The 24,185-nt window shown below is 44.4% G+C and overlaps 4 protein-coding genes and 1 long non-coding RNA gene across 5 annotated transcripts; 3 read left to right on the forward strand and 2 right to left on the reverse strand.

Annotated features, from left to right (window-relative positions):
* The first annotated feature begins 177 nt into the window (after nucleotides 1-177).
* On the forward strand, nucleotides 178-6,094 carry ddx51 (DEAD (Asp-Glu-Ala-Asp) box polypeptide 51). The gene is made up of 16 exons (XM_068709024.1): nucleotides 178-277; nucleotides 1,045-1,328; nucleotides 1,463-1,647; nucleotides 1,816-1,966; nucleotides 2,802-2,947; nucleotides 3,107-3,178; nucleotides 3,266-3,372; nucleotides 3,607-3,715; nucleotides 3,803-3,951; nucleotides 4,256-4,448; nucleotides 4,556-4,671; nucleotides 4,765-4,881; nucleotides 5,061-5,162; nucleotides 5,250-5,313; nucleotides 5,405-5,539; nucleotides 5,979-6,094. The coding sequence occupies exons 1-16, from the start codon at nucleotides 255-257 to the stop codon at nucleotides 5,994-5,996; spliced, it is 1,971 nt and encodes a 656-aa protein (XP_068565125.1). The 5' UTR covers nucleotides 178-254; the 3' UTR covers nucleotides 5,997-6,094.
* Nucleotides 6,095-6,287: 193 nt separating this feature from the next.
* On the reverse strand, nucleotides 6,288-7,743 carry smim8 (small integral membrane protein 8). Its single transcript, XM_068708302.1, has 2 exons — nucleotides 7,501-7,743; nucleotides 6,288-6,856 (listed from the first exon to the last, which is right to left on the reverse strand). Exons 1-2 carry the CDS (start codon nucleotides 7,600-7,602, stop codon nucleotides 6,698-6,700), a joined length of 261 nt encoding a protein of 86 aa, XP_068564403.1. The 5' UTR covers nucleotides 7,603-7,743; the 3' UTR covers nucleotides 6,288-6,697.
* Nucleotides 7,744-8,418: 675 nt separating this feature from the next.
* On the forward strand, nucleotides 8,419-12,232 carry rad51 (RAD51 recombinase). Its single transcript, XM_068709026.1, has 10 exons — nucleotides 8,419-8,520; nucleotides 8,830-8,932; nucleotides 9,130-9,267; nucleotides 9,767-9,884; nucleotides 9,985-10,076; nucleotides 10,167-10,261; nucleotides 10,384-10,497; nucleotides 10,803-10,932; nucleotides 11,077-11,198; nucleotides 11,547-12,232. Exons 2-10 carry the CDS (start codon nucleotides 8,849-8,851, stop codon nucleotides 11,668-11,670), a joined length of 1,017 nt encoding a protein of 338 aa, XP_068565127.1. The 5' UTR covers nucleotides 8,419-8,520; nucleotides 8,830-8,848; the 3' UTR covers nucleotides 11,671-12,232.
* A 53-nt stretch (nucleotides 12,233-12,285) lies between these two features.
* Nucleotides 12,286-19,213, reverse strand: rmdn3 (regulator of microtubule dynamics 3). Its single transcript, XM_068709025.1, has 12 exons — nucleotides 18,457-19,213; nucleotides 17,605-17,794; nucleotides 17,190-17,330; nucleotides 15,718-16,063; nucleotides 15,464-15,566; nucleotides 15,214-15,274; nucleotides 15,040-15,115; nucleotides 14,397-14,474; nucleotides 14,195-14,293; nucleotides 14,021-14,074; nucleotides 13,408-13,488; nucleotides 12,286-13,262 (listed from the first exon to the last, which is right to left on the reverse strand). Exons 1-12 carry the CDS (start codon nucleotides 18,653-18,655, stop codon nucleotides 13,206-13,208), a joined length of 1,485 nt encoding a protein of 494 aa, XP_068565126.1. The 5' UTR covers nucleotides 18,656-19,213; the 3' UTR covers nucleotides 12,286-13,205.
* Nucleotides 19,214-21,171: 1,958 nt separating this feature from the next.
* Nucleotides 21,172-22,132, forward strand: LOC137870849 (uncharacterized). Its single transcript, XR_011102754.1, has 3 exons — nucleotides 21,172-21,355; nucleotides 21,702-21,764; nucleotides 22,015-22,132. It is a non-coding gene; the product is annotated as an uncharacterized lncRNA (long non-coding RNA).
* Nucleotides 22,133-24,185: the final 2,053 nt, after the last annotated feature.

Consider the following 24,185-nt stretch of genomic DNA (forward strand, 5'->3'; position numbering starts at 1 on the left):
CGTATTATAATCAAATATTAGGCTATGTATGAGTGAGTAGATCTGAAATCAAAAGTATATTTTTTAAATTCAATTTATTTTCTTTACAGAACAACCAAGTGACATGGTAGCGACCGACTAGTGACGCGTTAGCTGGCGACTGTATTGTTGGGCGTCATCAAACCGCGACTTAGTGCAGTGTGGAAAACACATGAGAGAGCGGTGGCTGACAAGTATATAAAAGCCGTCTTGGAGTGTATTATCTTGCTTTTGAAATGTCTCTTTTTGTTGTAAACAGGTAAAGTTGCTGTTATTTTCTGCACTTGCTTCCATAGTTTGTCTCTTTGTCGCATAACTACATGATCTTAGAGTTACATAGATGTGCGTAGCTTCTGATATAATAAGTAGTAGATAGTTTTCACATCATACAGCAAAAGTAATAAGCAATAAAGTTCTCTTTAGAAAACGGTCACATAGAATATATATGTGTGTCATACATGGTGGAACTGTCTAATACTGAGAACTTATCTGCTTGGTATTATTAGCCTGTATCTGCTACGTTATAACGAAAAGCATGTAAATAACAGACAGTTATCTATTATTTTGTTAAAATACCCAAAGTAAGTCTATTAATTACTGGAATGAGTTATGCTTTAATATATTTGGGTAGACACAACAGATCAGCAACATTTTATTTTAGATATTAAAACATGTCATGTTTTACACTGACAATACAGTTCATGTGATTTACTAACAATGTCATTTAGAGCTGTCTATTTTCTTCCTCTCTGTTTTCCACAATCTTGTCATTTATTTTCTGCTCTTAAAATGTTTTATTATGTTAGAGTTGGCATCAGATCACCAAAAGCTTCTATGCTATATCTCGGTTATATGGGCGTAATTCATAAATCCAAACATAATATTAAAAACATTTTGGGAATAACGCATTTTTGACATAATCGTAGATAGAATGGTATAATTCTACGGCCCGCCGTGTTGTTGCTCATGCTGAAGAAGTGGACTGAACGACCCGTAGCGTATTACGTTCTGTGGTGTCGCTCACAGGTACCTTGGAGAGGAGGGAGATGAGAGCGCCTCAAAGGAGTCCCGGTCTCAGGCGTTACTGGCTAAACTGCAGCAGAAGGCCAAAGAGAAGCAGAAGCAGAGTTGTAAAGAACGGCAAGATGTGAAAAAGAAAAGAAAAGCTGACAAGAACAGCGGTCAAGAGCCTCCGCAGCACAAAAAGAGGAAATCAGAAGATGTGGACTCAGATCATCACGATGAGCCTGTCGAAGACGCAAAGAAGAACGAGAAACAGAAGAAGAAGAAGAAGAAAAGGGTTCAGTCAGGTGTGTATAAACTCACACTGGGTTATCTATTCATATCAAACAATACAATATATAAGAAGGCTCACTCCTTAGATACGTCCATCATCAAAATATGCCCTCGGATGCTTTAGTTTGTCTGTCTTTTGGGATTTTAGGCATTTCAGTTAAAGATCGGCCAGAAGCTCCTGTGACAGGAAGAGACGGACAGGAGGACACAGGAGGAGGAGGAGGAGGAGAAGAGGAGACAGAAAACGTGACACTGAAAGAAACCACGGGGAAGACTCCCGCTCCAACTGGATTCACGGTTCTGGGAGGATTCGAGAACAAACCTGTCCAAAAGGTACGGTCGTTCGTTTGGTGGCGCTTAAAGGGTCTCCGATGGCATTACTATTAAACCAACAGAGTTTTAGTGAATGTGTGTGTGTGTGTGTGTGTGTGTGTGTGTGTGTGTGTGTGTGTGTGTGTGTGTGTGTGTGTGTGTGTGTGTGTGTGTGTGTTCTTTTCACAGGTGCACAGAGTTCTGCCTCAGTGGCTCGCTCAGCCTGATGTGATCCACAGAGACATTAAAAGCAACCTGGTCCCCATCTCTGACCTCCCGGGACTTTCTGCTCTGCTCGTGAAAAAACTGCAAAATACTGGAATTCAGCACCTTTTTCCAGGTGATGACACTCTGCTCTATTTCCTTACATTTAGCAGCAGGTTTCTGAAGTTCTAAGTGATCCAGAACCGGCCTGTACATTTTCATTTAATGTTGATTAGTTAGTTCAAATATGTCTGATGTGTTCCATCAGTGTTATTTGCTTTATTAGTTTGTGATTCAGATATCCATCTTTGTAGCTGAAAAGTTGTTGTGAAAGTCTGGTGTATTGGTGGATACCTAGACCCGGGGGGTCTGCAAAGTGAAGCCAGTGCTTCATGTCTTAAAGCTGCATTCTCTCTAGTGTCCACCAGGGGGCGACTCCTCTGGTTGTATAGAAGTCTAGTCTAAAATGACTCTACTTCTCTCTTGATTTATTCCCTCAGTAAACATTGTAAACATGAGTTTATGGTCTCAATCTCTAGTTTACAGTCTTCTTCAATACAGCATGATGTTCATTTAGTACATTATGGAACATTTAGAGTCAAACAGACCATAAAGCAGGGGATGCTTTAGGGGCGGGGCTACACAGTGATTGACAGGTCTCTACCACGTTCCACGGTTGTCCGTGTTTTAATCTTACAACTTTAACCCTTTCACAGTGTGTTTTCACTTACAACATTTTGGTCACCTTGAAATGTTTTATTAGCTCCACCCTCCCGCGTCACTTCTGGTTGCAAAATAAAAACCAAGATGGCGACGGCCAAAAATGTCGTACTCAAAGCTTCAAAACTGTAGCCCGCAAACCAATGGGTGACATCATGGTGACTACATCCTCTTCCAATATGCAGTCTGCGCGTATACACCTGAGGAACAAAAGTTCTGAAGAATACTGTCACCTTTTCACCTTTTCACAGTGCAAGCAGAGGTAATCCCGGCCATCTTGGAGAGCGCACAGCAGGGGCTGCTGATTGGACGAGGCGGCTACAAGCCCAGAGATATATGTGTGTCTGCACCGACGGGCAGCGGCAAGACTCTCGCATTTGTCATACCTGTCGTACAGGTGAGCCTCCCTCAAAAATCCTTAAAGCAACGGATTCATACTCTGTGTGTGCCTGTGTGTGTGTGTGTGTGTGTGTGTGTGTGTGTGTGTGTGTGTGTGTGTGTGTGAGAGAAGAGAGAGAGACTCTCCAGACTAAACGAAGATGTTCTCTACCATCAGGTGCTGACGGAGCGGGTGGTGTGTGAAGTCCGGGCGTTGGCCGTGTTGCCGACCAAAGAGCTCGCCCAGCAGGTCAGAACCTTTCAAAACAAAAGCCTGGATACAACTCAATCCAGCAACGTCGAGCCCTGTAGTCTGAACACGGTTCTTCCTGTACAGGTTTGCAAAGTGTTCACATCGTACGCTGAGGGGAGCTCTCTGAAAGTGGTGATGCTGGCTGGTCAGAAGTCGTTTGCTGCAGAGCAGGCTTCACTCTCAGAGCTCAGGTGAGTTGAAAGTTGTTTTTAAACTAAAGAAGTGTTTTTTCCACCATGGCAGATGGCTGTCTTTCTCTTTACCACCACCAGGGGGCACCAAAGTCAATGAAAACATTCTGAAGTCTAAACATACTAGCTTTAACTTCGCATTAGGAGAAGGATTGGATACATAGTAATACATAAATATCAGCTCAGGACGTGGTACTTGTACAATACTCACCATAGCTGCTTTTTTTCTTCCAGAGGAGGCGCGAGACGCAGTTTAGCCGACATCGTTGTTGCCACTCCGGGTCGACTGGTCGATCACATCAACAAGAACTCGGGCTTCAGTCTGGAACACCTGAGGTTTCTTGTGAGTTCTTCAAACCAGTAGCAGAAATAAGTGACGTTGTCCGCCGTCTACCACTGGTGCGCTTTTTCCTTCTCTCGCCCCTCCCAGATCATCGACGAGGCTGACAGGATGATCGACAGCATGCACCAGTCCTGGCTCAGTCAGGTGGTGAAGGCGGCGTACAGATCAGGCGGCGGCGCCGACGACGTCGTGTCCATCTTCAGGCGGACTGAGCCGGCGTACGTCACAGCAGCCAGGTGAGCCTGCGGTTCCACACCTGAAGTCTCTCTTCAGTGGATAAAGAAGTGGCTCAGATCCTTCTTTCGGTTAGCCTAGCTTAGCATAACCGAACAGCGAGCTAGCCGTGGCTCGGTACAAAATAGTTCCAGCAACTCCGCACATTTGTACATTTCTGTTAAATAAACCAGAGTTCATTGAGCTATTTTCAACTTTGGACAGATGCATCAGTATCAGTTTGTTTCATAACCAGTTAAAAGTTCTTCACAGTAACTTGAGATAAAGATTAAAAACACATCATTCATCCTCCGTTTCCCCTCTCAGTCTGTCGCCGCCTCAGATGCCGCTGCAGAAGCTGCTGTTTTCTGCCACGCTGACACAGAACCCGGAGAAGCTGCAGCAGCTGGGCCTCCACCAGCCCCGACTCTTCAGCTCCGTCCACGGTCGCTCCAGCTCCACCACACCGGCGGGCCCCGCCCAGACGCAGGGCGGCTTTGACTTCCCCCAAGGCCTGACGGTAAGAGACGACCGTTTACCCTCAGGACGGAGGCGCCGGACCGTCTGACAGGGATGATTGAACTTCAGCTTCACTAATGGCCACACCTTTCTTTTCTTTTTTTTTAGGAGTATTACGTTCCCTGTACGTTAAGCAAGAAGCCCCTCCTCATCCTCCACTTCATCCTGCGCATGAAGCTCAGCCCCGTCCTCTGTTTCACCAACTCCAGAGAGACCGCACACAGGTCTGTTTCCGTATATATATGTATATATATGTATGTATATATATATATTGTACCTCAGCGTGGCCTCACTGGTTTGTTTTTCTCCCTCCTCAGACTTTATCTGCTGGTGCAGCTCTTCGGTGGAGTTCAGGCCGCCGAGTTCTCCTCCCGGCTCTCTCCCGCCGAGAGGAAGAAGACGCTGAAGGAGTTCGAACGAGGAAAGATCCAGCTGTGAGTCTTGAATGCACACAGCTGTGTTGGAGAATAAGTGACGACCCAAAGTAGCGAAAAAGTCATATATATATATATATAATGCATATTTATTAATGTCTTTATTTATTGACTTAGCCAGTTCTGAATTCCTGCAGTGGGCGCTTTAATGAGCAATGAATGGAATTAAAACCCTGCAGGTTGATCAGCACAGACGCAGCTGCCAGAGGCATCGACATCAACGGGGTCAAGTGTGTTGTGAATTACGACGCGCCGCAGTACATCCGGACCTACATTCACAGGTGAGCTGTCCAGTATCCTGGTTGTGTGTTGTAGCTCCATCATATTGTGTTCTGACTGAGACTTCGTCCGTTGTTTCTTTTTTTAAGGATTGGAAGAACAGCAAGAGCAGGAAAACCCGGCCTGGCCTTCACCTTTCTGCTGGGAGTACAGGTGGAGCGCTTGATTAAATGTGGACGATAGAGCATGATCAGCATGAACAGGATGTAGAGATGGTATAACACAATATTCTCTTCCCACTCAGGAGAAGAACTTCCTTCAGATGGTGGTGGAAGCAGGAACCCCCGGGATTCAAAAGCAGATCGTTAAACCAGAGAACCTGAAGGGTATGGAGGCCCGGTACCAACAAACGCTGCAGGAGCTGGCCAACGCCATCAAGGTACCGCCTCAAACACCTTCACGAAATGTTGAAACGGTTTCTGTGCATATCTGGTCGTTACCTGATTGAAACTGAACTCCCCTTTAATCATCATTTATGTCAATTAAATTGTCATTTTCAAAAAAAATGTAACACCGATGCCTCTAAATGATCTGCAGACGTTAACGAGACATTCGGCGAGAAGAATGGAAATCAGACAAAATCAGTAAAATGAGGTTTTCTAAAGGGACTCTGGTGATCATGGAAACACTACCACTTTAGTCCACAGGGGGCGCCAAGATAGACACTAAATGAGAGTTCCTCGTAGTAACTTTAAGCTGTTGTTACAATCTTCCAGCTCCTGGAAACTAACTGTAGTTTTAGTCATTTTCATGCAAATCTCAACCGACCAAAAGACGACGTTCACCTGAAAGACTGTCGGCCTTCTGTTTCTCTACAGGACGAGAGAGACAAATAACGGAGCAACGCCGACGTCTGGGCTTCTCCAACAACACGTTTCATTTTGTTCTTCAGCTGTACTTTTTTTTTATGTTGTTTAATAAAACATAAATTGTGTGTGTGTGTTGGAGCTGGTGATTTAATGTTCTCAATGTCCATCGTCTTTAAGTGAGGGAATGATTCAGGTGGATAATGGCATTATGTACGAAACGTGAGCCTCAGTGTAGCCATCAGTCTGTCAGTCTGAGTGTACAGTGGTGAGATTCATATCAGAGGCAAAACTACACCAATAAATACTCATATTCATGAATTCAGAAACTATATTTATCCATAAATTGAGCAGAAACTAATTATGAAGTGATCTATTTAATATGTTTTGGATTAAACAATTTGATGAATATCATTAATGAATTTAAATGTCCATCACAAGTTCCAACAGATCAAGGTAACTTCTTCAAATGTCTTTGATCAGGTCTGCGTCGAAATTCTGTTATTTTTAGAGATCGGAGGAGTTTAATGGAAACGTTTAGAGAAAAGTCGACAGGGTTCCTTTTATCAATCCAGTTTTAATTTACTCTGTCTTTACAATACACACACACACACACACTCTCACACACACACAGTATCATAGAACGTGTTCTCGTAGAACGTGTTCTCGTAGAACGTGTTCTCGTAGAACGTGTCCTCGTAGAACGCGTTCTCGTAGAACGTGTCGTGCCATCAGTCCCATTTGGAAGTCTTCCTCCTCATGTATCGCTCTCCCTCGCTGTCGACCGCCTCGTACAGCTGCTGGTCGTTCTCTTTCGTTGCGTGCATGTAGCCCAGGTAGCCCACACACAGGGTGATGGTCACCAGTCCGAACGCCATCACGGGTTTGTTCTGCAGAACAACACAGCTTTAGGTTACAGTGAAGGTCTTTGGAGGACATTTGTATCCAACCGTCTCATTCTGTGGGAGTGAAAATAAGTTTACAAACACAGTGTGTGGAGTCTGAAGACGAGTTTACAGGTCCATTTCTCAGCTGATTCTGCATTCTTACACACTTTCTAAATAATAAACAGGTGCTAGGTATCATTTAAAGATGTCTAAAGAGAATTAAAAAGGGCAATGCCACTGTTTACGTCTGACAAAATAACCTTAATTCAAGGTCTACCTCTGAAGAAGACCGTGAGACGTGGTTGAAAGCAAATCAGTGGTACTTGAGTGGATGATTACTACTATTTTCAAGGTAAAGAATTAACTTTCACACAGACAATAGTCATGTATATATATATATATATATATATATATATATATATATATATATATTATTGTATTTGTATCGTATCAACTGTCTCACTGATCTTTCTGTTATTGTTATTGTCTTGATGTTGCTGCTTTGTCTGTCAAAGCACTTTGTAAACTGTTTTTAAAGGTGCTATATATATATATATATATATATATATAAGTTGTTATTATTATTATTATTATTATTAATATTTTTTGGCTTAATGAACAGCAGAGTTTGTCTGTTTGAGTCTCACCGGTTTCATGAAGAGTTCAGGATTGAAAGCTCTGAACAGGGTCGTGGTCTGAGCGCCTCTCAGCCCGGGGGTCCGGAAACCTTTCTCCTCTTTATCCGCCATGTCCGGTCACCGCCTGTGAACGAAGGCTCTGTGGAGAAATGTAGGATAACGAAACTCGGAAAATGTACACTGCAGGACCTTCTTGGTCCTTGGTTTACGTTGCTGCCTCCCTAAAGCGTAGCCATGTTTGCTTCTCCTTCTTCTTCTACTTTCAGTTTATTGGCGGACCACAAACCAAATTTTAAGGTGCATGCCGCCACCTACTGTACTGGAGTGTCATGATTTTATGACGGTTATCAGTTAAACACAATAATAATTGTATTTATAAATCAAATATTTTTTTAATCAAACAAAACCCAAAACATAATTAAAAAAAACGTCATATAGAAGTTATATCGCCATGTTTTCAAAGTTGAAGACGATGGAGACGAGATTAAAGAAGAAGAGGAGGAGGAGAGTGAGAACTTAAAATGTCTCAGCGCCCCTGGTGGTTGTGAGCAGAATATCGCATTATTCTTCCTCTTCTTTTTTGAGGTTTATTGGCGGTTGGCAAACTGTGAATTGGTGCATTACCGCCACCAATTGGTATGGAGTGTGGATCAGCATGTCTAGTATTTATAGTTTGGTATAAAAAAACAAAATAAATAGAAAATAAAAAATAAAATATGCACCAATTAATTGTTTGCCATCCGCCAAAAAGGATGAAGAAGAAGATGGTTCAGGCTTTACAGGGTTATGACTTCCTGTTGGATCTTTTACTTTGAAGGATATACCGGCTGAGTTTTGATTGGTTGGATTCTCGACGTCTTCACGAACAACGTCATCACGTTTTGTTTGTGTGTCGCGCGGGAGCTCTACGCTTATCAAACAGTCGAGTTCGAGGGAAACTAGCTAGAAGACAGACGGCAGAGAGGTTTGGCGAATCCTGCGGCTTTGTCAAATGAAATAAATAACTTTTATTATTATTAGAAACCACAGGTGAGATACACGTGACGTGCTTGTTAGCTTTATCTGCAGCTTTGGGTGGTTTAACCCTTGCTGAAAAGAAGCGAACTGATGCGAAAACAGCGCTTATGCTAACAAGCTAACGGTAAAGCAGTAACGGGGTTAAAGCCATACCGGTTGTGTATTGTTGTCACTGGGTACGTTAAGTTACCAGCACATGTTATGTATGTCAAATTAGCTAACATTAAGGCTGTTAATTCAACCACACTCGTGCGCGTTGCAGTTAAGACGGCACCATGATTATCTGACACACAGTCCTCCTGTCTCCTCTCTGTTGACCAGGTTTCTTCACACTCAGACCATGGCTATGAGGAGCGAGGCCAGGGTGGAGGCAGAGGTGGAGGAGGAAGAGAGCTTCGGGCCACAGCCTCTGAGCAGACTGGAGGTGTGTTTCCTGCAGTATACCTCACTTTGTACAACTGTAATCGCCCATGTTCTGCCTGAGTGGGGGCTTTTGGTTTTGGGGAGTTTTTTGACCCACTTTCCTTGGTCAAGGCCACTAGCAGGACTGTTCCTAAAAACCCAACGACCCGGTGTGGATTCATGCTGAGCTGTCTCTTCTTCTAATGTCTCCGCATGCAGCAATGTGGGGTCGGTGCCAGCGACATCAAGAAGCTGGGCGACGCAGGTTTCCACACCATCGAGGCGGTGGCCTACGCACCAAAGAAGGAGCTGCTCAACATCAAAGGCATCAGTGAGGCCAAGGCTGACAAGATTCTAGTAAGAAGCGACGGCCTTCTTTCAGTGTCCCAGAGGAATCCATGAGTGCTGAAGCTGCATTCTCTCTAGTGTCCACCAGGGGGCGACTCCTCTGATTGTGTAGAAGTCTAGTCTAAAATGACTCTACTTCTCTCTTGATTTATTCCCTCAGTAAACATTGTAAACATGAGTTTATGGTCTCAATCTCTAGTTTACAGTCTTCTTCAATACAGCATGATGTTCATTTAGTACATTATGCTCCATTTAGAGTCAAACAGACCATAAAGCAGGGGATGCTTTAGGGCGGGGCTACACAGTGATTGACAGGTCACTGCGATGGTTTTAACTCCCTGCGTTTTGTGAGGAAGAAAAATGGTGTTATTTGATATCTGTAGTGTTATATTTTAGACACACACATATGTGTTGATGCAGTGTCTGTAGTCATTGAAGGCTAATGCTAATAGTGGCATTATTCTATTATAACTTTAGACATTTTATCATCGTTCTCCTTCCCTCCCAGGCTGAAGCTGCCAAACTCGTGCCGATGGGTTTCACCACTGCGACCGAGTTCCACCAGAGGAGAGCCGAGATCATCCAGATCTCTACAGGCTCCAAGGAGCTCGACAAACTCCTGCAGGGTCCGTAAAAACCTAAATATTCAGCCTGAGTGCACCGTGTGAGGGGGAAGACGTAAAGTTTATCGTTTTAATTTCTTTGACTTCTTTGTTTCTCCTGCAGGTGGGATCGAGACCGGCTCCATCACAGAGATGTTTGGGGAATTTCGGACGGGGAAGACCCAGCTGTGCCACACACTGGCTGTCACCTGTCAGGTAGAGAATGACTGCAGAGAGACAGAGACAGTGTAGACTAAAGTAAAATAGGAGCCACGTACTGATGTCATTTGTCTTTTCTGTCCACAGCTGCCCATTGACCAGGGGGGTGGAGAAGGTAAAGCCATGTACATCGACACGGAGGGAACCTTCAGACCGGAGAGACTCCTCGCTGTAGCGGAGAGGTGAGTCGGCACTTAGATCCAGCTCTAGGACATCCTTGGAAGTATATTATTTAGGGGACACCCTGGGACCTGTATTTCTTTGGGACATCTGTAAAATAGGAGGACGTCTCTGTGGTTTTCAGGTACGGACTCGTAGGCAGTGACGTTCTGGACAACGTGGCCTACGCCCGAGCTTTCAACACAGACCATCAGACCCAGCTGCTGTACCAAGCCTCCGCCATGATGGCCGAGTCCAGGTCAGTCAGCGCCAAACGTCTGAGTATTAACTTCCACTATACAGCATTAAAGCTTGTGAATAATGAATCATTTTTAGGCCATGCTGCAATATTTATCACAGAAATAACATTCAACAGTTTACGGCATTTTAGATGGCTTTTATTTTGAAATTCCACATCTGAATATTACCTAAAGTACAGTTTGCAGGAGGTAGTTTCCGTTTTTTAAGTGTCACTTGTTTCATTTATTTTTCTGTATCTATTACTGACAGACGCACTGAATGAATGTGAGGTCTCTTTCATTTCTCTCCCTCCCGGTGCGTCAGGTACGCCCTGCTGATCGTGGACAGCGCCACAGCTCTGTACAGAACCGACTACTCGGGCAGAGGAGAGCTGTCGGCCCGGCAGGGACACCTGGGACGCTTCCTCCGCATGCTGCTCCGGCTGGCGGACGAGGTAGGCAGCTGTACCCCTGAGAGGCTGAGAGGTGCTGGTTGTGTGACGATGTTTCTCGCTCCTGACGTTTTTAGGATGACTCAAAAAATGTTTGTTTCTGTATCACGAGTATTTTTGTCTGCCTCAACCCTTATGTCACGACAGTTCGGCGTTGCAGTGGTGATAACCAACCAGGTGGTGGCGCAGGTGGACGGGGCGGCCATGTTTTCCGCAGATCCCAAGAAACCGATCGGGGGGAACATCATGGCTCACGCCTCCACCACACGGTGAGTGACGCAGGCAGAGGTTTGGATGCTTTAAATAGAGACGAGTGAAGAGGTCCCGGCTGCTGCTTCACGACACCAGGGCTGCTGTGGACCTCATGCAAGAACATTTTGGTGTTCTGATCGTGAAACCATAAACTCATGTTTACAATGTTTCCTGAGGGAATAAATCAAGAGAGAAGTAGAGTCATTTTAGACTAGACTTCTATACAACCAGAGGAGTCGCCCCCTGGTGGACACTAGAGAGAATGCAGGTTTAAGACACTTAAGCAGAACCAGAGGATTTTTTCATCTCGACTTAAAGTACGAGTTGTGACACTACAATTAAAAAGTGGTCTCTGTTTTCTGCAGTCTGTACCTGAGGAAAGGCCGAGGAGAGACAAGGATCTGTAAAATCTACGACTCGCCCTGCCTGCCGGAGTCCGAAGCCATGTTTGCCATTAACGCTGACGGAGTGGGCGACGCCAAGGACTGAGCTGGAGGAGAAGCAGGGAGCAGGGTGGTACATGTTACCGTCACACCAGCTGACTCATCCCCGGACTAAAGGTGTGTGTGTGTGTGTGTGTGTGTGGCCTTCACACAGAGCCTCAGGACTGATGGCTGACCCGGAGGCGGAGCTTGTTTGATTTGGTTTGATGCTGGTTGAGGCAGAGAGGATAAGAAGGTCCAGGCTGCAGCAGCAAGATGGAGCGTTTCCTTTTCTTTCACACTGACGCACATTTCACTCAACGGAGGAACTTCTGACATAGTATCTCATGATTACAAGGTCTGTTCTTCTATAATGATACAAAGTCATAATTAGAAAGTCTTTTTTTATTTCTTTGTTGGGTGCGATTTACCTCTTGAGTGGTCAAAAAATAATTTTGGAGAAACTATTTTCTATAGTTTGAGATGTTTTTTTGAAGCTTCGTCTTCATGATGTCATCGTGTTTATATTTTACTGTCGTGTCTCTTCCTTCACTACTGGTTCGTCCCTTTTTGTGTTCGTCTTCACCACAACCTTCTGTATATAAGCGTCCTAACTACATTACATTTGTTTTACCATTAAACTGATTTTGTCTCATTTGTTAAAACACAAGTTTACAAGACGTGAATCCAAAACAGAATTTTATTCAACGTTATCCATGTGTCACTTAAGTGCATATTCACTTCTTCTTTTTTTATTGCAGGATCAAATGAATCAACAAGAACAAAGTGATGTTAGATCAAAGTAATAACCTGCAGTTTAACTTTCACTTCAGAAAACAGGAATGTAAAACCGCTCAAACTCAACACAAAATAAAGCAAATCTATTGAAGTTGGAGCTTAACTGAAACATGTTATATTTATGTATTTACCTGTATATATTCTGACCAAAATACTACAGTTACTACATCTACATTAATAAAGTGTCATTCATCTCCACACAAACACATCAAAGAGGGTTTGGATGGACCATCAGACCATTATTAGAATAAAGGCTGTACAATACAAATAAGTTAAGTTAATTAGCTTTATTTTCATAGCGAGTCCCTCGTTCACGTAAAGCTCTCACAACATCCCTGATTAAACTGGACGCAGTGTCCAGATAACGCTTTCAGTCATCTCTTCCAAAAATCTAACGAAACGAGAATTAAAGATCCTCTCTGTGGAGACATCGAGCCGGGCAGAGGTTTGAGATTAAACCATCCGCACGACTGGATGGACACTAGAGAGACGTGATCAGATATCATTATGGAATTTGGGAAACTGATCCTTTTTAAAAAGAAAAAAAGAACCTAGTATCAGTTAAAAAGGCAAACAGAAAACAAATATACCATAAACATCAAGATATATTACTTTTAGTGATATTTGCTCAATTGTTAAAGAAAATAAATATACATCAATAAACTCCATATTTCACAGTGACAAAAGTATCCACCAATGAAGGGAAAGGAGATCTGACTGGATGACCACAGATTGGCGGCCTGACTAGCCAATCGGTGCCATCGGCTGGATCTCAGTAGAATTCTTTTTCTTCTTTTTTTTTCTTCAGGTTTTTCTGTCGGTTAAGACTCTAAGCTGAGCCTCCAGTGTCGACGTTTCATCCTTAAAAAATAAAGAAAAAGCAACAAATGAAAAATGCACATAACTGTGAAACAAACAAAAATCGACACAACTCTAAATCCTGAACGCGATGTGAACAGAAACACATTTTGGGTGATTTATCATGCGTTAAGCTGGATGCTCTTACATCATCAGAGTTTGTGGGCGTCTTCAGAGCCAGCTCAGTCCAGTTGGTGGCCTCAGAGATGTTTCCGAGCTTCTGGTGACACTAAAAGTCAAACAACAGAAATACAGAAAGCAGCTGGGCATGAAACACACGTTTGACATCCAGTGGCGTACGTCCAACATGTTTACATGAACGGGTCAGAGAGTGTAAAGAACCGTGTTAATGGGACATTCTGAGCCTTCAGAATGTAAAGAAACGTACAACTGGTGGAGAACGTTAGTAAAATGTTTGAAAACGTCGACGCTAACTTCCGAGGTTGGCCGACAAAAATACGTCTTCCCTGCAGCGCTCTATTCCTGAAAGGTTAACCTGAGGTGAAATGATGCAACTATGCACCGTTTCCTCTAAAATCAAATCTGAAAATAGACAAATTGTCTCATGAATGTGATTTGAAGATGAGATTTTGAAGGGCTTTTATTTTGAAATGCTACATCAGAATGTCCTGGTTCTCTCTGGGTGACACCTTGAGGTGGTCTGCTATTAAGTCGCGCTGATTCCAGGTGGTCGTTACTACACCGTGTTCTCAATAATGGTGCGGCCTATTAAAAAGACGGAGGGATCGGTGGTCGTTTACCTGAGCGATGTAAAGCCTCACTGTCTTGGAGAAAGCTGGACTGAGTTCCTCTGCCTGGAAGACAAATATTGTAGATATGAAACATTCTCTTCTACAAATCACAGTTATGAAATTTTATAAAAGGGTTCAAACTACAAAGTTAGAGTGGAGAAATCAGCTGCAGAACTCCGGTACCTTGAGGAAGTTCTCCAGCGCGTCATGCAGCGTGGAGGTGGGGGGGCTCTGGTAGAGGGCAGCGGCCGCCTTCTTCTCCAACCAGTCCAGAGTGGCTACCTGCACGGACAGATGTGGTTGTCTTGAGTTCACAGTGTTGATATTTTTGCATCTTATAAGAGCAGAGTTAACAATAAAAGTAAAAACCAGCCCCTTCTCTCACCTCGTAGCACCATCTGCCAAGCAAGTAGTAACACATGGGGTCATCATCTCTGAGGGCGATTGCTCGGTCCAGATGCTCCTGGATGGAGATTACAAAAAAAAAAAAAAACTCATATAAAAAGGTACAAGCAACATGTCAACATCCTCTCTTCTCTGAATATGAAGCTGGAGAAGATTAATCGCAAAACCAAACGCCTGAAGCTATCGTTTGTTCCAGCCTCCCTCCAGCTGCTGAACTCCAACAAATCTTGCAGTAAATACACAAGCACTGTGATCTGCACTGTTGTCACTTGTTTTAGGGTGACTTGATGTTGTTTCTGTCCTATTTTAATTTAAAGCAACGGACTGTAGCACTGTGCTCAAGACAAAGTTCCCCTTGGGGACAGTAAGTCAGTAAGTAAGCAAGTAAGCAAGTCAGTAAGTAAGCAAGCAGGCAAGTAAGTAAGCATGTCAGTAAGTAAGTAAGTAAGCAAGTCAGTAAGTAAGCAAGCAAGTAAGTAAGTAAGCAAGTAAGCATGTCAGTAAGTAAGCAAAATAAGTAAGTAAGTAAGTTAGCAAGCAAGTAAGTAAGCATGTCAGTCAGTCAGTAAGCCAGTCTCTAACATGTGTTACCTTTAACATGTGTTACCTTTAACATGTGTTACCTTTAATATGTTGCTGCTCTTCAGTTTGCTGTGCATGCTCTCATGCTTGGAGGTCAGTCCTGTCAGCACAGCAAACCTGGAGCCAAAGAAATGCTTCAATCAGAATTGTGACATCAAAATACACATCGTCGGCAGCAATCCTAAAAGTGGTTGAAATCCAGAATGCCGTCTCACCATTTGTGACACTCGGCGTTAAGGCCGTTCTTCTTCAGGGCCGACTCTGCCTCCTCTCGACCTGTAACACCAGCTCACAGCTCAACGGCCATATTTTATATACCACCATGAACTAGGGCAGAGACGCAGTCAGTCTAGTTCTGTTTCACTGCTTCATTCTACCTTTGTTTTTCTCTGATTTAATTCTGCTTGAGTTTTAACTGCTTTGTTTTGGTGTGTGTGTGTGTGTGTGTGTGTGTGTGTCCATCACCTTGCTGTGCGTAGCTCTTCTTCTCTTGTTTGTCCTCAGTGGACTCATACATATCACTGTAAGCCCGAGCCAGTCGCCACAGAAACTCCCTGCTGTCTCCATACTGCCGACACAGAGTCAGTAGAAACACCAGACAGCGTCACCAGTTTGTCTTCACGAGGCTGTATTTCACATCGACTTCATCTAAAATGATGTGTACTCTTTATTCTGTGATGATATGGATTATTATCAGTCATAGTTTCAGTGTCTCGTACCTCCGCTCTGTTGTCTAGCAGCAGTTTAAAGCCCTCTGCCTTTAAACTGGCGTCTCCGGTGTGGAGGATGTCGCTCTGAGCCAGGAGGAGAGCCAGCTCCCCACTGGGGACTTCAGTCACCAGCTGCAGCCTCGCCTCCTCTTCTTCCTCCTCCTCTTCCTCCTCCTCCTCCAGCAGCCCTCTCTCCTCCACTTCCTCCTCCTGGGAGTCCTCCTGGCGGAGCGTGAGGACGGTGGCACAGCTCCGGTCCTCCTCGTCCTCAGACTCCTGTTCGGGCTCCCGCTCGCCCTCCTCTTTGTCCGTGTCGCGATCGGTGTAGTCGGACTCCGCGTAGGCCGTCGAGTACCTGGGGCGATTTATTCATTCGCAGATTTAAATGATTATTATTTATCTCCACGAGGAGGATCCATCGTTTCTGTCCGTGGTTAATCTCACATTCTGCTGCAGTAAACTGCTTAATATTTTGTCTGCATGCTCGAGGACCTCTCGTGGTCTCAAAACACCTTTTGACAGCCTCACTCACTACTCCTACTGGTTGTGGCGAGTTTCGCTAAACACTAACGAAACTACCGGCACACACACACACACACACACACACACACACACACACACACACACACACACACACACACACACACACACACACACACACAGCTGAGAACATCGCCGCCGCTCAGCTGCTGCTGCTCCGCAGGCCGACTGGTCGGGGAGTTTCATTTTGTTTTTGGCGAGATTGTACGAGTTGAGCCACTTGCCTGCATGAATTCATTTGCTCAAGTTTTGAGATATCTGTCGCAATAAAATAAGAGGTGAACGAAATTTAGTGTTTACAAAATTCAACAGCAACATCGCGTTCCAGAGTCAGTGTCACGTTTCCTCTGGATCACCCAGAGCTTATTCCTTGGTTGGAGCTAAGTGGTCTCTGTGAAACTCTGTGCGTCTGACGTTGTGTCTCAGAGTCAGAGGCTAAACCTGAAAGTCACTCGGTGTTAGCCACACTATTCAATTAACAGGCTGTAATGGTTTTAGAGATTAACAGGAATTAACTAATGAAGCTTGTTAAGAAGCCTTTAAAAAAAAAAAAAACCTAGATATCAGCTGACCTGGTCCTGGAGGGTTCGATTCCTACCTGATTACTCCTCGCCTCTCCTCGGGTATCAAGGAGGCAAGTGATTGTCACCTAATCTGCCCCCAAAAAATATCCTCTCATGGCCGCCTCGCCACGAAATCCTAACACCCCCCCCACCCCACCGTTCCCCCTCAGGTAAACACCGCTAGCTCTGTCTGCACTGTTAGCACCGTTAGCTGCTAGCCACCGGCCCAGCCGCCTCCATGTTGAGAGCCGTGTAGAGGCAATAGATATGCTCTAATCTAACCTTTTTTTTTTAAATATACATAATATACATTATGTAGTATTAGAGACGGTGCCACCAGAAATATGCACAAAAAAAACCAGCAGCCCAACGACGTACCCTCCTTCGCTGGTCTCGTACGCGCTGGTCACGCCCTGGCTGGCAGTGAAGTAGATGGAGCTGGAGCCGGTGGAGTCGGTGCGCTCCCTGTGGACGAGATGGCGCCGCCGACGCACCCGCTGACTGTCCTCCACTCCCTTTCTGGATGTGGGGGGGAGGAAGGAACAGACGTCCATCAGTCAAGCGACGCCGACTACCTGTTGTAGCGGCTTGTGTGTTCAAATGGTTTGTTTGAACACAGTGAGGAAGTTCTTCTACTTTGTCATCAGTTAGCAGCAACTCTCTGCTATTTTCCACCTTATTTTTGTTTTTCTGTTTCTAGTTTGTGTGTACGCTGACAGTGGTGTGTGTGTTTTTTTGTATCCGATCTGTTTGGTATCATACAGATGCTGCACATCTCCCCACTGCGACTCACTTGACATCCTGGATTATCTGCACCGCGATGTCCTGCAGGCCGCCCCTCAGCTCGGCCACCTCTGAGCGCAGCGAGGACACGCAGGTGAGCACCTGGTCCAGCTGGTTCCTCAGCTCCAGCTGCCGCTCTGGGGACAGGCCCTGCACCGCCGCTTCCACCGCCGCCAGGGCCTGCTGCTGGGCCGCCACCTCTGGGGGAAGGAGACAAATAAAAATGTTAGATGTGAGGGTTTGGACTTGCAATTTAATCCTCCGAACCCTAACCCCCCCCCCAGACTAAGACGTCCCCTTCTGACCAGACAGGAAACATAATCCAGTGTAACATGAGGCCGCCCCTGCTCTCCTCCCAGTTCAATGCACCTGAGCCACCTCAACCGTCTCCATTCAACGCTGCTGCTCCTCACCTCATCTGTTGCCTCATAGAATTGCCACTAAACTGGGACCAGTTTGCCTCGGGTGACCCTTTTATAAGCAATTGCCCTCTGAAAACAGCTCCCGGGACAACCTCCACCCCCCACCCCACCACCATAAGAGCAATTCAAACAACCTAGGGGAGCAGCAACTTTGGCACAAAGTGCGTACCTATCTCAGAATTTCGACTTTCTATCTCATAATTGACTTTTTATCTCATAATTATGACTTTGTATCTAATAAGTAAGACTTTCTATGTCATTATTTCGACTTTCTACAATTTATTTATTTTTGTTATTTATTTATTTGTATTGCTGGCAGAAATGGGCCTTCAAAGATATTATATTATTATAATTGTTATATTTTTTATTTTAAAAAAATAAAAAAAATGTGATAGTTTATTACGCAGTTGCAACCAAGCATCCCTCACAAACCCACCCACCCTGAGCATCCAGCGTCTCCCGCAGCACTGTTTCCTCCGCCCCGTCACACAGCCGTGGAGCTGACCGGGCCTCCAGCACCAGTCTCCGGGATCTTCTCCTACCGATCTCCCGGTAAATTATGAAGGCGATCAAGCCACAACCGGCTGTGGCTCCGACCGCGAGCCCGATCAACCCGCTCCTCCCGAGCGGCGTGTTCATCTCTTCGCACTCCGCAGATGTCTTCTTCTTCAAAAAAAAACACACATACACACAACAACGTCCGTTACCTACATACACGCGCCGCTTTCACGCGTTACCGACCATGACTGCGCGTGAGGAATCTCAGGACGCCAACGGCATGACTGTAAAAACCGTTGACAGGGTACACGCGCACTGCTGCTAGCACATTAGCATGTCACTGTTGTGGCGTTCATTGGCTAATAACGGTGACGGCTTGTAATTAGCTTGATGTTACAATTTGTCCCCAGAGACTCAATCGAGTTTATATATAAAAAATACGACACATTTAAAGTTAACGATACAAAAAAGACGGTTTGTTTACACCGTAATAAGGTGTGTGAGTGTGTCAGCTAGCTGCGATGATGCTATGAAAATGTATCACATCGCATCAGCACCGATGTCAACGAGGCTAGCGCGTGGGAAAATAACTTCCGGTTGCCAACTTACAAAATAAAATGTGTTGACAAGCGGTCTGCAGTGTTTCGATGTTTACGTCGCAACACGGTGTGTGAGTGTGTGTCGGCAAGCTGCAATGATGCAGTGAAAATGTATAACGTACCTACGTCACATTGCATCAGCACAAGATGTCACGATGAGACAATAACTTCCGGTTCCAACCTACAAAATAAAAGGTGCTGACAAGCGGGGGTGCAACGTTTGGAAACTCATTTCCGCCAGGATATGTAGAAAGTCGGCATAATAGAAATAAAAAATAAAATGAAAAGAGTAAATTATGAGACACTTAGTCACAAATATGAGATGTTATGTCAAAATGGTCAAACCATAGTCAGTTAAAGTATTAGATAGGTCAGATATTTATTATGAAATATGAAGTCACAATTGTGAGATAGTATGTCAAAGTTTGAATACATTTTGACTTTCCCTAGATCTGAAGAAGTAAAACTCCAGCAACAATTGAAGTATGCAGAACATCTTTATTGTTAGACGCTTGTGTCCTTCATCTGGGTCATCATAAAACACTTTAAAGATTCAGAGTAGAATAAGGTTTAATAAAATTTGAAACATGTGAAACATGCTGGGAAGACTACGTCCCCCATAATGCCTGGGAGTGGATGGGAGCCTCTGCTAAGCCATGTTTATTCTGTGAACCTAACCCAGATATGCAAAGATAGACAATGGACAATACTCTGTTTCTTTCTTCATGTTGCTACAGAAGCGTGCCAAGAATGTGTCCAATGGAAATAACAATGTCATTCAGGAAGAGGTGAAAATCCACACGACAGATACCTGCAGGGTGTCCCAAAAAAAAGTGGTGGCTGTGTTTAAAATCACAAGAACCTGGGCAAGCTGGTGTGGAAAACACTGAGAATGTCAGAACTTTAAAAAAAAAAAAAAAAAGGGAATCTGTGAAACAAAATTCTCACAAATCTCTTTTTTTACGAATACATTTTCTACACTTATGTATAACAAGTACTGGCCTGTATCTGTAGAGTGCTGCTGGAATGAGCCCTGAACACCCTGAAATGAATCAGCACACTTTGATAATGATGCTGAGCTCTGAGGAAGTTAAGTGATCAATGACTTATATGAAACAAAGGTTCTGTGTGAGAACAATATTCCATGCAGTCAGACCAGTTCGGTGTATGAACAGACACGTAAGGCTTGGCTGCTCCTACTGCAGGAAATGCTTGAAGGCACAAGTGACCCGACCAGCTGCTTAGAGCCCCACGGCCACGAGGCCCTCAGATAGGAAATGTGAACTATTTCCTTTATTTATTTGTCATAATCATTACAGTTTTGTATTTCTAGAGAATATTAACTGAACACAAAGAACTGTTTGAAGGTGTAGAACTATTTCAGAGATGTATTATTGCCCTCCCATAAGGTTGAGGTTCTTGTGAGAGACAGATTTAAAAAGAATGTTTAAAAATGAAAGCAGCAGATCCTGACTTTTACGGAAACAGGGACAACCGTGTAGTGGTAGCGACCTGTCAATCACAAGGTATCCCCGCCCCTAAAGCATCCCCTGCTTTATGGTCTGTTTGACTCTAAATGGAGCATAATGTACTAAATGAACGTCATGCTGTATTGAAGAAGACTGTAAACTAGAGATTGAGACCATAAACTCATGTTTACAATGTTTACTGAGGGAATAAATCAAGAGAGAAGTAGAGTCATTTTAGACTAGACTTCTATACAACCAGAGGAGTCGCCCCCTGGTGGACACTAGAGAGAATGCAAGTTAGTAAGTAGCCCCGCCCCTAAAGCATCCTCTGTTTTATGGTCCATTTGACTCTAAATGGACCATAATGTACTAAATTAACATCACGCTGTATTGAAGAAGACTTGAAACTAGAGATTGAGACCATAAACCATAAAGTTTACAATATAGTCGACACAGCACCTGTGTGCCCTCCTCCTCCTCCTCCTCCTCCTCCTCCTCCTGTGTTTCTCTCCGCCCTCTTTCTAATATAAACGAGCCGAACAGCATCCAGTCAGCGGCGTCTAGCTCAGCCAGCCGTCGGTGAATACGCTGTCAACATGGCGGAGAGAGGCAGCGAGCAGCCGCGGTAGAACTGCTCCGTGTTCGGCCGGCTCTCTCAGGGTTGTTAATGAAAGGGACAAGTTTGGCTTTGTACCAAAAAAAACTAAATACAATCAACCAAACTGCCGTGGAAATGAGCCGCGAATGAGGAAAGATGAGCCGACACGCAACAGGTAGGAGACACACACACACACACACACACACACACACTCACAAGTGTGCACGCGTCAGCTTGTTTATCCTCCGTGATAACTCGTGTTATTTCCACTGATGAGTTCTATTAAACGTGGACAGTTGTAAAGTCTTCATCACTTCACAGAGTTGCTGCTAGACTCTTTTTTTTTTTTTTTTTTTCTTTTTTTTTCTTTGTGAGGAATTTGCTGGGGCCGGTTTTTCCTCCAGTGGTCGTGTTGCGGAAAGAACTGTTGAAACATTCTTGTCGGGGTTGCAGAGTTTTCAATCAAAATATATATATATTTTTTTTTTATAATTTTACTCACAAATCTTTTTCTTTTTCAGACTTCCACGAGCCGCAGCTGCCTGCTGATCACGTGCTCAACTCTGCAGCCGTGTTATTCCCCGGTAGCTATTTAATCCTCCACTTTAAAAACTAAACATTTATTTTTTTAAATCACAGTAATGAGGCTTATAATGAAGCTCGGCCAAACTGCTAATTAAGACGTATAGAGCTCATTTAAGCCCCTAAGAGTCGCTGCATTTAACGTGATACATATTGACAATAATCACATAAAAATGTTGAGCTTTATTGGCAAGATTGACTTCATTTGTATTGAATTAAGTGCAACTTAACTTGTGTCATCTGTCCGTACAGGTGCTTTTGATCAACATGGCTGCCCTCTGATCGTGTTCCCTGCAGACCAACAAACCAAACTCTCCTCAGAACTCGGCAAAGCAGAAGTGGTGGACTTCATAAATTACTTTCTGTGTCTGCACAAGTAGGTGGAGTCGCACAGGCTTGTTGTGTGTGTGTGAGTGAGTGAGTGAGTGATGTACTGATGGATGGATTTGTTCTCTCTCTCCACAGTAAGAAGCAGAAGCAGAAGCAGGAGAAGGAGAGTTTGGTGTCGGTGGTGGCCGATCTGAGGCACGCCTCGCTCCCTACCACCAGGGTCGTCGCCGAGACGCTGCTCCTGCTTGAGGTATTGTCCCGGCCCGAGTACGCTGCTGTGGATACGAACCACGTGAAGAATATGTGCTGAGTGGATATACCACAGTAACCCCACCTATCGATGCATTGAAAAGCCTTGATTGCAGTAGTTGAACCTGTGTGCTTCACGATGCAGCAATGCAAAGTGCTTTTCCTAAAGATTCCCTGCGATTTTCAGTTTTAAAAACAAGACCATCCATGATGAGTCAACAGCACCGCTACCCGTTAGGATTAAAGCTTCCCTCTGGAGTTTCAGCTGTGAAGCGTTTTTTATTTTTCTCCATGAGTGGGTCCTTGATATCTTGTGCGCACATGATGCGGTACTACACACTCCTTCCAATGGGTACACACTATTGCACTAGAATCGATTGCAGGGGCACAAGATGGGGGGGGGGGGGGGGGGACGAAGACCCGTCCCCCAGTAAACGACGTGGAAGTAAACAATGCTGGATTTTCAAACGCACATCAGCTCCCTCTTGTCCCTCACGAGCCTGAAGCTGCTGTTTGTATTCAGGATGTCATATTTTTTATTTTTTAAAGACGCCGCACTCCTCATTTACTCACTACTGATGCACAACAAAGTATTTCCATATCTCCGCCAGGAGATAATGAGATCGGTCGCGTGCTTGAGCGAGTGCGTGCGTCTCCATGTCTGTCCCACGCTAAATCTCGCATTCATGGCGACCTCCTTTTTAGTTGCAGTGACTCGCACTTTATCGAAAACAATTTTATTCATCCACCACATGATTAGACACTCAATGATGAAAAAAATGTACTTAATTAACTCACAAAGCCTCATAACGATCTAAATGCTGTCTTCACAGGAAACGCCTTCAGTTGGATTTAGACAATAAAAGTACTTGGTCAGGTTCAGGAAAAGATCTTCTGTTTCTAAGCAAGTTAGGTGACGAATAAATGAACGTTGACTTCTTGTTTCATGTGGGGGAAACGAACGGCGGTCTCCTGACTAAACAGATCGCTGTTTGTTGGCTTTATTTCAGCTTTTGATATGTTTTGATATTTCCTCTGGGCAGATAAAAGTCCAACCGCAGGACTGAATTAGGGCTGAGAAGAATGTCCCACCCTGAAGAGAGCATTCCTCTCTGCTGCAGAAAAGATGGAAGACCAGTGTTTGTTTTTCTTTTAAATTTAAGTGAAAGTATTGTACATGTGCACACAGGTCTATTGTGAAACTGTAGCTTGGCGTTTCTGCAGTTGGCTGTGTATGAATTATGCACGAGCAGGACTGTGAGAGGGTTGTCTCTGCACACGGTGACGCGCTCACCTTGTGATTGCCCTCTTGACTAGCGGAGCTCTTTCTTGCAGCATTTAAGTTATGCAACATTTGCTTTCTAGATTCAAAGAGCTGCGGTCTGAGCTGTTCTTCAAAGGACAATACCAAGTGTGTGAAGCATGTGGTGGTTATAGTAGAAATCCCGTTGGGGGGGGGCGGGGGTCACATGCATTGCTGGTCACATGCTTGTTTTTTGATAGAAAAGCCTCAGTGAGATTGCATTAAATGAGCACACTTATGTCGGGGCTGCTGCCTTTTCTCACCCAGATCAACTGTCCTCCACTCGAGAAGGAAACGGAAGTGTTCTAGTTTCTGTGATGTCAGCTTGCATACAGACTGTTTAAACATTTTATTTTATAATAACAAACTGCTGGAATTGGGGTGGGCAAAAACCTGACTTATGATTACCTTCTGTCGTGTGTGTGTGTGTGTGTGTGTGTGTGTGTGTGTGTGTGTGTGTGTGTGTGTGTGTGTGTGTGTGTGTGTGTGTGTGTGTGTGTGTGTGTGTGTGTGTGTGTGTGTGTGGTGATCCATGTGATTG

The sequence above is a fragment of the Cebidichthys violaceus genome, unplaced genomic scaffold (genome assembly GCF_023349555.1).
Source record: "Cebidichthys violaceus isolate CVI_PGR_0920_01 unplaced genomic scaffold, fCebVio1.0.p SCAF_14, whole genome shotgun sequence".
Lineage (NCBI taxonomy): Eukaryota > Metazoa > Chordata > Actinopteri > Perciformes > Stichaeidae > Cebidichthys > Cebidichthys violaceus.